This window comes from Cinclus cinclus, chromosome 13, assembly GCF_963662255.1.
Source record: "Cinclus cinclus chromosome 13, bCinCin1.1, whole genome shotgun sequence".
Taxonomy (NCBI): domain Eukaryota; kingdom Metazoa; phylum Chordata; class Aves; order Passeriformes; family Cinclidae; genus Cinclus; species Cinclus cinclus.
In genome coordinates, this window is record NC_085058.1 from 19241028 (window position 1) to 19254826 (window position 13799).

The window sequence follows — 13799 nt, forward strand, 5'->3', positions numbered from 1 at the left end:
TGCTATGAGCTGTGATTCATTCTGCTCCTGAGTCATGTGTGAAGGCCAGTTCAACAGGTGAGGTACACTCCAGCCCCTGAAAAAACACACCTCTTTAGTGGGACCATTTACAGCACGAGGTGAACGACCTTTTGCCAAAGAATGAACTGTAGCAACTTCTAGTTTATTTGCTCAAGTTATTGGCATAATCAGTATTAAAAGAGCATGCTGAGTAGAATGACATTCAGTAATAAGTTACCCTGCAGTTAAAATAAATGATAATGTTCACTCCACTGGGCTCATTGCATACAGGAAGCATGTCCTGATAAAGCAGATACTATCCCTTTTTTTCTTCTTTTTTATTTTCAGTGAATGGCCATTCTAAGGCTGTCAGAGCATCTTACCAGAGAAAACAACTTTGTGTGCAAAGCCTGAAGCAGCAGTCAGAGATTTTGCCATCCCAGTTTCAGAGGTACTGGTAATGCCTGGGTAAGTCAATAGTCTGCTAAGAGGCTCTGCAGACTGATATGCTCCTTTTTGTGCCAGCCACACTGGGCAAGGAGGATTTCTCCTCCCTGAATTACTTGATTCATGGATGGAGCTGCACACTGCAAAGCAAGAGAGATGCATCTCACTGATGGGCTTGGTACATACAGCTAGCTCTGGTTAGCTCCATCTGAACTCCAGATGGTGGGTGTAGTATCCTTATGTTTGTCCTGTTCTTGGTGTTTTTCAGCTTGAAATAAAGTGTTCAAGGCTATGTTTGACAGGGCTTGGAGCAATCTAGTCTAGTGGAAGGTGTCCCTGTCCATGGCAAGGGTGTTGGAATGAGATGATCTTTATGGTCCCTTCCAACCCAGGCCATTCTATGATTCTAAGATCTTTGGCATTGAAGCTTTGTTCCGCTGTGATGAATCCTTTGAATCCCATCTCACATCCAGAGTTTGCCTCGGCAGCCCCTGTGAAATACCACCCAGCAGAGGTGTGCTCCCTGAACAGAGATGTTCCACTGCTCAGCCTCAGCCTGGCAGTGATTGGATGGGAGCTCAGAAACGCATCCCCCAAGAAACAAGAGCTGCTCCCTGCTGTTGGAAGCATGTCCAGCCAGGACATCCCACCACATGGTAAATCGTGTTTTCTTTCCTCCTCAATTCCAGCTGGATCTTTTCAGAAGTGCCACCACAGTGGGGAACACTTTGTTGAGCTTTTTGTTGCCAGGGAAAGGGTGCACAGGGACAGAACAGTAAATGGTCTCACAATCAAACCCTCTGGCCTTAGGAAAGCACAAAGAAGACACTTGGCCTCTGCAGAACAATCTCTAAGTAGAGAGATGGAAGCATTGGCCATAGTGAAGAGGTGACTGTAACAAAAGGATAGTGACTGCACAATGCCAGAAGGTTCCTTTTCATCCCAATTTTCTAGATGGCTTGATGTATGTATCTAGGGTCAGGATGCTGGTAGGTAGCTGATGTATGTTTAGGACTCATCATGATGTACATGGAAACAAAAACAGTTCCCCACTGGTTAGAGTTGGCTCTTGTGCCCAATAATCCTCTGCTTTTCCAGAGAACCACAAACGTGCTCAGCACAAACGTGCTCCTCTCCAGCGAGGGTGTGAGTATTTCATATTATGTCTCCCCTGACAACACTGGCACTGGCTAATGGGAAATATCTTTTTACTTCTTGGAGACACTTTCAGCGTCTTTGGCCAGGAAGCAAAGTGGAGATAAGATCTGATTTGTGTTCTGTTTCCTCCTCAGATTTGTCTTCACTGCTCTTGGGAAGAATTTGTCTGACCTTGGTGTTTTAATTTTGCTTATCTTTTTTGATCCCTTCAGTGTCTTTGACCTGAAATGCCTGGTTACAGAATAACTAAACATTCAGGGTTGTTTTTTTTTTTTTTTCTTTCCATGTACAAAAGCAGAGTTCAAATGCAGCAGGAAAGCCAGATTATTTTTTTTTTTTTGTGAAACAATCAGATAGTTGCTTTCATTCTGAAAAAATCTGTATCAAAATAAATCTTCAGTTAAAATTCACAAATGCATAATAATGAATAACAGCCATAATGTGTTTGAAATGTGCTGTCATAACAGAGCCAAGGATGAATTACGTGGGAGCAAGTGTACTGGAGGGAATTTAGGTCCACTTCAAAAACTCACTGCAAATGAAACTTTAATTACTTTGTGCATATGTCTGGCAAAGCTCAGCATGGAGTTACAGCACTTCCAGGAGCCTTAACTATAGCCAGAAGTGAGAATCCATTTCAGGGCTTAAGTCCTGGAGGAACAGCAGGTGAAACTCAACACACGGTGTCAATGACACGTTCAGTGCCTGGATCTGATACCTGGAGATTAACACTGAGCAGCAGCTGGATCCCGGGTTCAAACTCACAACTTTTGGGCAATACAGACACACACATACATCCCTGGTTTTCTGAAGTGTTGGTGATAAATCCAGGGCTTCACCCAAGACCTCAGAGAACTGGTATTTGCTGTCACTGCACAGGACATCTCCTTCCAGCTTTTCTTCCAGCAATTGCCTCTGCAAACCATGAGTATTTGTCAGCATCTGAGATATTACGAGGTCAGATTTTTCACCATCTGAGATAAGGCCTGAAATTACACTCTGTGCTGAACAGTGCTCCTCTCATGTGGAGCCTGACAGCCATGAGTGCCTGTAATCACTTAGTTATTGTGCAATGATGAATTGTTCCCTGTTTATGATAAGTTAGACTGTTCGCCTTCCCTTCTTTCCAATCCACCTTCCAACATGAACCACGCTGGGAGCTTTAATCTCTTCTCAAGCATAAGCCATTCCTTCATCATTGCTAGCCTCTTCTTTATATTTTTATTTATTTTTACTATAACATGTCATTTACACACTGAGATGAGGTGACCAGAGTTGAAGTGTCCTGCCTGTGACTAAAGCAAGTGTTTTCATGGGACTCCCCAGGCAACAGAGAATTGTAAGGTTTTTTGAGCATTTGACTTTTACATACTGATTAGGAAATTACCTCAGTATTTGGTGGCATATTCTCCTTTTCTCAGGGTGAAGGAATGTAAGCACCCCAGTTAGGATGGCCTGACTCTTCTTTTTTACCTGTAACAGCAATTTTTCAATCTTTTCTCCTTATTACCACAACAGGAGTCAATGGCTAAGAGAAGAAAACCCTAATGATGGGCAAACAGACATGAAAAAGGGAAGGAACATACACAGCATTGCTTAGCATGGCACAACATTTCACTGTTTTTATTGATCCTTCCCTCATGTATCCAACATAAAATTCTGCCATCCATTTTCCAAGTAATTTACATATTTTCACTGGCATACAGAACATTTACAGATTTTCACACTCCGTGCTGCAGTAATTCCTAGTGTCAAAGATTGTAGGATATACTGTGATTTAGATGTGCAGGGAATTTGTGTGTGATTTACATTAAAAGCTACACAAATAAACCATCTTCCCACAGGGGGAAAGAATGTACTTAGCAGAATGATAAAATATTTTCATACTTACGTTATGGGAGGAGACAGTTCTTGAAGTGGTGATTCTGACCCCATAGTTTACAAGAAAAAATGCTTTGAGTTACTGTCACTATTGAAATGAAGCTGTCCATGGAGTCAGAAACTGAAATCTGTTTTTCAAATGCTGTCAGAGCCAGATCAGTGGCTGTGGGTTCAACACCCCTTTCAGTCCCTGACGTTATTTTGCGTTATCTTCACACTGAGGCAGCACGGACAACTCCTGGTCAGGGTTAAGCTGCCATGGGTGACACCACTCGGGAGCATCATCACTCTGGGGCTGGAGCTGTCAGGGCAGCAGAGACCCTGAGGGCTGTGCTGATGGCTCCCATCACCCCACACCAAGATCACAGAACTGTCAGGGCTGGAAGGGATCTCTGGAGATCATCCAGTCCAACCCCCTACCAAGGCAGGGTCACGTGGAGCGAGTGACACAGGTGAACGTGTCCAGGTGGGTTTGGAAGGTCTCCAGAGAGGGAGTCTCCACGCCCTCTCTAGGCAGCTGTCCCAGAGCTCTGCCACCCTCAGCATAAAGAAGTTCTTCCTCATGTTGAGATGGAACTTCCTGTGTTTTAATTTATGGACACTGCTCCTCATCCTGTTGGTGAGCAACACCCAAAAGACCCTTGCACTAACACCTTAGTACCCTAGGAGATATTTTTATGCATTAACGAGATCCCCATCAGTCTTCTCCAGGCTAACCACAGTATGAGGTCATTATGCTCTTAAAGGAGGCTACGAGGACGGGGAAGGTGCGGAAGGGAAGCTGTACGAGTAGCGGCTGAGGGCGCTTGTTTCGTCCAGACCGGAAAAGACTGAGAGACCTCACTGTGGTCTCCAACATCCTCCCGAGGGACAGCCCCTGCTCTCTTCACTCTCTGACCAGTGACAGGTCCTGAGGGAACGACACAAAGATGAGTCCAGGGAGATTTAGGTTGGATGTCAGGAAAAGGTTGGTCGGGCACTGGAAGGGGCTCTCCAGGGAATGGTCACGAGCCCGAGGCTGCCAGAGCTCCAGAAGCGTTCGGACAACGCCCTCAGGCACAGGGTGGGGCTATTGCGGTGTCTGGCGCAGGCCTACGGGTTAGACCCGATGATTCTTTTGGGTCCATTCCAACTCAGGTTCACCTATAATTCCATGATTTTCCAACTACGGGCTGGACTCAACCTTTGTGGCTCCGTTCCAACTCAGGTTCGCCTGTAATCCTATGATTTTCTGGCTGTGGGCTGGACTCGATGACCTTTGTGGCTCCGTTCCAACTCAGGCCTGTAACTCCGACATTTTCCGACGATGGCGGCGCCCCCCTCAGCGCTGAGGGGCGGCCCCTCCGCGGGGCGGGTCCCGTTGCGTCATCGCCGCGCGCGGCGGGAGCCCCGCCATGCGGGCCCGGGTGCTGCGCGCCTGGCGCGAGGGCGTGCGGGCGGCGGGGCCGCCATGGCGGGTCCTGTTCTTCGGCAGCGACCGCTTCGCCGTGACCGCCCTGCGAGCCCTGCGGGCCGCCGGGTACCGCCCGGGCGCGGGGGAGAGGGGTCTGAGGGGAGAAGGGGCCGGGAGAGAGAGGCAGAGGGGATATGGGAGACGGGGACGTGAGGGAGGAGCCTGAGGGGGGACGGGGACGTGAAGGGCGCGGAGCCTGAGGGGACGCAACAGGCACTGGGAAGGGTGAGAGAGGGTTGGGCACCGCGAGAAGGGAGATGAGGGCCCGTGATGAGGCTCAGAGGTTATTGAGGGATGAGGTGGAGTCGCCCGGGAGGGACCGTGGGGAAGGAGCCTGAGCGTGGGGCGGGGGCCAGGATCGAAGAGTCTCTGGGGATTGGCACAGGGGCACAGCGAGGGGTGGAGGTGACCCAGCCCTCGCTTCGGTCTGCCTGCACGACGCCTCCAACACCTTCTCCACCCCAGGGAGCCCAGCGAGGACTCGCTCGTATCCCGGCTGGAGGTGGTGACCCTGCCCTCCCCCCCGCCCGGGGACCTGCCCGTGAGGAGCTGTGCCCGGGAGCTCCAGCTGCCTGTGCACGAGTGGCCACACACGGGACCAGTGGGACAGTTTGATGTGGGTGTGGTGGCATCTTTTGGACGTCTTCTAAGCGAGGACCTCATTCTGCAGTTCCCGTAGTAAGTGTGTGGGCAGGACATCTGTCACTGCTTCGTATCCAAAGCTGCACTCTCGTTTTGAGGCAGCGCTCGTGACTTGCAGTAGGTGAGGTCATCTTCCCTGAGTTCATATGCTTAGCCCGAGCCCTGTTGCTGTCAGTGTGAAATTCATTGTTCTTTGACACATGGGTGTAAATTTTTGCAAATATTCAGTAGAATATGTTTGCCTTTATTTCTCACATCTCTCTTTCCGTGTTCGCTGAAAACCTGAAGTTTATATAGTGGTGAATTTTCCTTCAAGTGCATATTTAAGCCGCATGTCTGACATACGAGGAGTATGTATGAGAAGGTATGAGCAGATAGTGGTTTCACTGTAATATATGTTGCACTCCATTTATGTATGTTTCAGGTACCATTCCTATTCTAACCTGTGAATATTTCATTCCAGTGGCGTGCTGAATGTCCATCCCAGTTGTCTCCCACGATGGCGTGGTCCTGCACCCATCATCCACACAGTGCTTCACGGTGATAAGGTGACTGGGGTGACAATTATGGAAATCAGACCAAAAAGGTAGGTTTAGTGTGCTTTGCAGATGACTTGCTGTTGCCTCTCAGGACCTTAAATAATCACTGCTGAAGTAATCATTTCACTCATTCTACATAACCATGATTTTTAAAAATGTATGTAATTAATTTTAAAGTTTGAAACACTTAAAAATGTTCATCTAACTATATGAGATTTGCCACAATTACAGTATTTTAATAAGTGTGTAATTTGCAATCCAGGCCTGTTCTCTAATTCTTAACATTATCACAGGGAACAGACAGAGAACAGTCACACAGCTTTATCAATAGGCTTGGTATGACAGGACAGAAAAGATCTGTTTTTCAGACTTCAGAGTCATCTATAGCATTCTGAAAGTGGACAGAAGAAAAGGAATTCCCTGTCTAGGCATGAGAGAGGTTATATGTTTTAATTTCAGCCCAAACTCTGGCTTAAAAGGCTTGTGAAAATATATTATTCTAGTTAACCTTTTCTTTCTTAGATGCTTGTCTAATAATAGAAATCAGGAAAGTGCAAAACAAATTTCTTCCGAGTATTTTAGGTTGAGTCTTCTGAGATCTCATGTTCTGAACTCTTAAATTGTGTATTCGTATCAATCTCAGCATGCTGAGGAAAATCTTGCTGCCAAGAGAGATATAGTATTCTCTTCCTTGTGTTGTTTTGTAAACCAAAGATTTCATAATGTGAAATGACATCTGAAAAGTAGTTTTAGAGGGGATGAAAAAAGGTAATTAGTAACTGAGCTAATGTATTGAATGCAGACCTTTGAACTACTAATTAAGCTTCATCTTCTCCAGTAAGACTGTATGTTTTTTGCTTTGCAGGTTTGATGTAGGTCCAATTATTAAGCAAGAAGAGGTTGCTGTTCCTCCCTGCTGTACAGCACAGGAGCTGGAAGGGATGCTGGCAAAGATAGGTGCAAACATGGTAAAGTCCTTCCAGCTGTGTCACTTCTGACTGGTACTTTGCTTTTAATATGTGCAAACAGGATTCCTACTAATCTTGTCCTGAGCTGACTTCAGGTTTAGGAGGAGGATAATGTGAAACTTGGTGTTTGTGAGAACTTGCCTTGCTGAGAGGAGAGCTCAGTGGTCTGTGATCAGATGTCAGTGTCAGTCCTGTGTGTTGCTGTTGTGTTTCTGCTCAGTGAAGAACACAAATGCTGCCTGTGGAAACACTGCAGGTTCTTTCATTTAAATGAATATCTGCTATTTTATTTTAATAGTCTGCTTTTGTCCTGTTCTGGGATTAACATCAGAGATGAGATCATCCATTAAAAAATACTCGGGTTTTTTAATTGTGATTCAGTGAGAAGGATGTCTTTACTGTCTGTGTGTAGGATATATGTCTTCTGAATATACTGAGTCAACTTTCTAAAAGCTCACAGGACAGTTTCACTGTTGAAAAATTAAGTATTACTTTATTATTGCTTAAACTTAGCTTGACTAATACCATGTACAAAATTTAATGTTTGCAGCTGTTATCAGTTTTGAAGAACTTGCCTGAAAGTTTAAAAAATAAAAAAGAGCAGCCAAAAGAAGGAGTAACATTTGGTAGGTACACATTGCTTTTAATATGACTTGTTCATTTTTTTTCCTTTATCAGCTGGAAAACTAAAGTTTCCTGCCATGCTGGGCTATATTTTATTTTTAGACTCATGTCTCAATATGCTCTCTTCACTGCCTTTTCTGGCTTTAACAAGTCATAGAGGAGAAAAATGTTTCAGAATTCCTCAGACTTCCTACATTAATGTTTTTTTTTTCCCAATTACTTGTACAGTACCACAGTCAGTATTGATGTCACAAAATCTGAGTTTGTTATTCTTCCTGGTTGTAATGCAGACAGAAGGGTTACAGCTGTGCTTGTAAGCATGATACAAGTTTGCAGTGCAATGAGTAAATGAAGAGAACAACTGAAAATAAAAAATAATCCAAAGTGAGGTGTTTACAAAATATTCTCCGGATTTTGTCTGAGGTACCTTGACTGGATGGTAGACCCACTATTGGTCAGGAAAAACTGAGGTTTAAAATAGGATGAAGTGGTACAGCTGTTTGCTAAGAGATGCAAAGCAAAATAAGAAGTCTTCTAATTTCTCTTTTCCCCCTAGCTCCTAAAATCTCTGTAGCGAAGAGTTGTATAAAATGGGAAGAGCAAACAGCTGCACAAATAATTCAGCTGCATCGTGCAATAGGAAGTATGGTGAGACTGGACTTTTTGGAACCCTTTTCTGTCCTATAGTGTGGCTGAGTTTGGTGTAGATATTTTAACTGATCTCTACACCTCAGTTTTAGTTATTTTAGCATCTGCAACTTTGCATGTGTTCTAAAATCCTAGTAGTTTATCACTAGAGGTGGAATTTATGTGCAGGAGAATTTTAATGGACTTTATCCCAAGTGTGAAATCAGCTAAAAAATTTCATACTCTTTCCTTAGCTCTGAGATTTCCCCTGATGTATTTGAGATAGTTTGGAATGCTGCAGAGACATCTCTGCATGGCAGTAAACAGTGCAAACAGCCACAGTGAAGAGTTGCTGTAGCAAATTGCTTAATTAATTTCTATGTAGGCTGATGGTTTGAGTTGAGGAACGGTAAGGAAAACTAAGTCTGATAAGGAAAATCTCCTATCTAGACATACAGTTAAATTTTCAATTAATGTTATTATCACAGATATTTTGCCTAAGGAAAAAATTGCCTGGAAATGTGAAAATATTCTGAATGTGTCTTCTGTTTCTTTTTCCAGTTTCCTTTGCAGACACTCTGGAAGGGTACTACTGTTAAACTCCTGGATTTTGTGGAAGTAGATAATATCCCTGGCTTTTCTGGTATTTACTCTTAAATTATTAAATTTTTAAACCATTTTCTTCAGGAATCTGAGTGCTGTGTGAGCCAAGGTGTGTGACTGATCAGGGCTTAGTGAGTGTTCATGGATCTGATATGGAGCAGTGCCAGAGAATGACTTGTTCTGATTGTTTCTGTTCATTTGGTTATAATAAAACACAGAATACAATAAAATATTTTTCAGCAAAATAGTGACTCAAGATGGTTATGATGCTTCAAAGGAACAGAAATGGTTCAAACCTTTTCTGTGCTTGTTGGCTTAAAAATGCAGGATGATCTTTCTTTGCTTTTAGATCAAATACTAAATGACTGTGGAGTTGTTCCTGGTTCAGTGCTGTTCCATAAAATGTCCCAAACATTGGTAGCTCGCTGCAAGGTAGGCTTTTCCCATTTGTTTTATATTCACTGCCCTAAAGATGAGGTTTTTAGTATTTGTGTGGTGCATAACTTTTGTCTTAGTTGTCCATTGTTAGTTTTTGTACTAGTTTAGATCAGCACCAGATGTTTTATTTAATACATTAAACTTTTAATTTCTATTAACTGGCTTTGCACATTTGCAAGCAAGGATTTGACTTGTAAACCTGATGACATTGAATAAAATATATTCTGTAAGCCAGCCTTATGGGAGCTGAAAATAAACATGGAAGAAGCTTACTGCATTTTTTTGTTTGTTTTTATTTTTAGGAAGGCTGGGTTGGAATCAAAACAGTCATTTTAAAGAAGCAGCTTACAGCAGTTGACTTCTACAATGGATATATGCACTCTTGGTTCCAGCAGAATCCAAGAACAGTTCATCAGGAATGCAGATTTCAAACACTCAAACTTAGCACAGCAAAAAAGACTCTGAAAGAGAGGGGAATACTGGCACAGGATATAAAGCAGTAAATGTATTTTTAATGTCTGTAAGTTGATATAAAATATTTCAAAGCCCACCTATAACATTCAACTTAATTAAGGGATTTCCTCCCATAGTGTTTGATCTTATTGTCATCCACATGTTTTCATGGTGGGTTCCTGAAGATACTTCTTCTCTTACCCCATTAAGGAAGAGAATCTCCATGAGTGCTGTAGATACTGAATAAATCCCTGTTTTGACTGTTGAGAAATAAATTTATTTTTATACAACATTTTAGGTTTTTTTTTTTTAAGACTTTGGTGTAATTTTCTTCAGGCACAGGTTTTGGACTGTTACTTTAATCTGGAAATACTAAAATCCAATGAGCTTTTCTGTTGCTCACTGATACTTAGACTGTCTAGTTTGATATTCTTGTGGATCCTAAAATTCTCTTTGTATCCCAGCATTGAGGTGCATAACTTAGCTGGGAGCATAAGAGAATCTTTCCTGTCCATGATGATTTTCTTCCTTCCCCTTTCTGTTTTCATATCCTGGGATATGTACCATTTAAAATTTATGTGCTCTCCATCCAGAAGATTTATGTTCTACTATTTCACTTTCTGATGGGAGAAGTTTTTACCTAACAAGGAGTTGTTAATCTAATCCAAGATTTTCCTCAATCTGTCTTTGTTTAATGGCATATAGAAGAAGTATTTCATGTCAAGAACCCCAAAACTTGTGATTCTTACATTTTCTTGTCTTAGAGGAAGTAATGTAGCACTGAGCATAACAGCAGAACAAAGACTGGCCATATCTTAGGAGCTGTTCTAATATTTGCTAACTTTTTCCTGCTTTTTCTGAGTTCTGCTCAAGTAAAAGCAAAAAATATATAAAAATGTGTCATACCACAAGGATTAAAATGTTTCTGAAGAAGCATCTGTTAAAGCAGCTGCTGCAGTATTTTTCTTCTGTTGCCATTAGTCCATCAATTAATTGCCTCTGACAGGTTTTCCAAAGCATATGGTCCTCCAAGAAATCCAAGCCTATGAATCAGAGTCAAAAACTGGAAACAACAGCAAGGTGGAAGTCAGGCTCCTGTGGAGAATTCCTGTTGTTCCTGACCACAGACTCGGTGCAGTTTGTGCTGCAAAAATTCTAAATCCGGCAAGTTTGCTTCCAAGAAAATGATGTATTTTTGTGTTTTGCTCCCTGCTACCTTTTGCAAGTGAAAGTTATGGAGACACTTTGGTTTTATTCTGTTCAGATCAGTCTGTAAATGTTGGTAACTGCTTTATGCCAGTAGAAGGGTGGGTGGGTCAGTGAGTTTTTTGTGTGTTTGTGGGGATGGTGGGTAGTTTGGAGAGTTTTCTGGGGCTTGCTGTCTCACTGTATGGCAAAAACATACCACCACAATTTAGAGATAATTTTAAGCACTAATGATAGAGATTTTTGGACTTGAGAGAAATCTTAGTTAACTGGGACTCAACAATTTCAGTGTTTCAGGATCCAACTTTTCAGATGTTCCAAGTCCCTAGGCATGGGAAAATTAGTTCCTGTTCATTATAACCTGAGCAAAATTAACAGGGGAGGCATGTTTCTCCCAGAAAGAATACAGTGTCCCCCAGAAAGAATACAGTGTCAAAAGTTCAGGCAAAAGAGTCCAGGTTAAAAGCTTTTAGATAACCAAACTGTTAAATCAACATCTTCCTAGCAATGACTTGAGGAAAATTCTTTTAACTCCTTTGTGTATCTTTCATTCTCAGTTTTAGGTCATGCCTGGTGTGAGACCTATTGCTGGCAGACAATAATTGTCTGGTTCTCACTAAAGCATAAAGCATCAGGAAGAGTTTCCCTGTGTTTTTGGGAAGTTCGAGGTGGCATGTACCCAGAATCCCTGTAGATGGAGCTCGCTGCATCCCTTTTGGGTGAAAACCAAGGACAGCTGGACGGAAGATGGTGAAAATCTGGTACAGAACGCCTTCAGTTAGTTGTTTAATAGTGAATAATGTCTAAACCATATTGCAGCCAGGATCCCATGTACTTGTAACTTAATCTTTTGATCTGTGCAGAGTTTGCTTTAAGGCTTCTTTTGCTTTCTGCATGAGAGGTTATAAAAGACTAGACTGTTCTGTATTGTTCAATAGTTAATGTCCTAGCTCTGAATATGTGCAGCTTTACCCAAGTCATTTTACAGAGCAAAAGAAGCTAAGATTAATTTATTTTTTTGTGGAGAAAGTCTTTGGCATGCTATTTTTGGCATGGTAGAGAAGTTTTAAATGGAATTGGTGTTCCCCATGCAGCTGTTAGCCAGAATGTCTCTTTGGAAACTTTGCTTTCACCTGGCTCTGCAGGGATTTAACTCAGTAAGTAATGAAAATATGATTATTTTTCCAGAACAGACAAAACAAAAATGGGGCATTCAATGATGAGGTGTGGAATAGCATGTCAGGGTTGACTCTGGAACACAGACGCATGTGATTTGATCCCCAGTACCACTGATGAGGTTGAGTACTGCTACCCTGGCCATTGGAATGGGATCTTAGGAAATTGCAACAGCTGTCCTCCTCTCAGAGGAGAGAGGAAAAGCAACAGAGGTATTCACAGACCCAGCATCCACTATGGTTCAGTATCACTGGGACCACATTACTGGCAAAACTGCAAAATATTTGGGCACCAGAAGGGCTCTGGTGTTGGATAGGGATGATTTCATCATGGATCTCAATAAATGTTAGTAGAGGGAGTGATATTTCCTAGGATGCTGGTGACTCACAAGTAAGTGCATCTGTTTCATGTTCTTCAACCTTACTACTCCCCCTGCTTCCTAGGAAACCTCTTTATTCCTGTTTTCTGAATACATTACAAATAAACAGAAAGTATAAGTGACTAATCAGAGAAGTACTTGAGCCTTTTTATAAAGTTGTTTGCAAAATCCCCCAATAATTTGCTGGTTGAGGCCAGACAAGAATACCTCTCCTTTTGTTTATCCTATTTTCTAGCATCCTGATAGCTTCTGGGAAGCAGTAGTGTCTTTTAAAAGCAGGAAGGATAGGTTACTGGATTTATCCACGGATTGGAAACTAAGTGACCTTAATGGGAGATGCTTTGCCATTAGCCACAAACCTGCTGGTGTTTAGGAGCCAGGTCTCCTTCTGCAGCCTGTTCCTCAAGGTTGGTGGTCTGAAGGCTAAGGCCAAGGGAGGGGCAGAGTCCCAGCATTCCCACATTCCTGATGCTCTCTGATACGTGGGAGTGTGGTTCAGGCTGCACAATGGATACTGCCATACACCGACATAAACACAAGCTGGAGGAGTCAGAAGTGACATTGAACTGTAGCGTAAAATTTGTGGGAGTGACAGGTGCCAGGACCTGCTGTAGCTTTGCTCCTACATAAACTTTCCTTAATGTATTTGGGATGGTGGCTCATCAGTAATGTTGAAGCGTTAAGACTGAGTGGTGGTTATGTCAAAGTTGTTTTCTGTTGGTAGTGCTTAAGCACCCGTGTTTGAAACCTCTGTCTTGCTCTGTGTCCAGCACAGTCTGCCAGCAGCCTCCTGGGAGAGCTCAGGGACTCAGTGAGTGCACAGATTAGTTTGTTCCTCCAAGCCAGCACTAAGCTGCAGAGGGGGACAGCTTGGGGAAACTTGGAGAGCTTCTGTTCCAGGCTGTAGGGCTGTGACCATTTCAGTGCTGTTAAACACATATTTCTCCCCAGAAGGAAGAGCCCTGTAGTCTGCTTTGTTTGACTGGCAAGCCTGCTTTCATCCATTTATCTCCTGGATAAGTCTGGAGAAGTAATTTGTGTTACTTCACTCTCAAAGTGATGAAACTAAGTTTGGGATTTGGCTGTCTGTATGCAGAGGAGGAGGGGAGTAGAAGGAAGAGACATTTCTCTGCACAAGCCAAGAGCTCTGTGGGAAGGTCCAAGCTAATGCTCCCCACTGGCCACCTTGGCTCCGGCTCCTGCCA

At 43.0% G+C, this 13799-nt stretch overlaps 1 protein-coding gene across 1 annotated transcript; it reads left to right on the top strand.

Moving 5' to 3' along the window:
- Positions 1–4872: 4872 nt before the first annotated feature.
- MTFMT (mitochondrial methionyl-tRNA formyltransferase) lies at positions 4873–10281 on the top strand. Its single transcript, XM_062501541.1, has 9 exons — positions 4873–5005; positions 5405–5617; positions 6045–6167; positions 6986–7088; positions 7639–7714; positions 8269–8360; positions 8901–8982; positions 9292–9374; positions 9683–10281. Exons 1-9 carry the CDS (start codon positions 4881–4883, stop codon positions 9881–9883), a joined length of 1098 nt encoding a protein of 365 aa, XP_062357525.1. The 5' UTR covers positions 4873–4880; the 3' UTR covers positions 9884–10281.
- Positions 10282–13799: the final 3518 nt, after the last annotated feature.

Bases quoted from the DNA above. Each gene is read 5' to 3' on its own strand.
- MTFMT (XM_062501541.1), top strand. From the start codon at position 4,881: ATGCGGGCCCGGGTGCTGCGCGCCTGGCGCGAGGGCGTGCGGGCGGCG. The intron at 5,006-5,404 runs GTACCGCCCGGG...TCTCCACCCCAG, and splicing joins CGAGCCCTGCGGGCCGCCGG to GGAGCCCAGCGAGGACTCGC. The intron at 8,361-8,900 runs GTGAGACTGGAC...TTCTTTTTCCAG, and splicing joins ATCGTGCAATAGGAAGTATG to TTTCCTTTGCAGACACTCTG.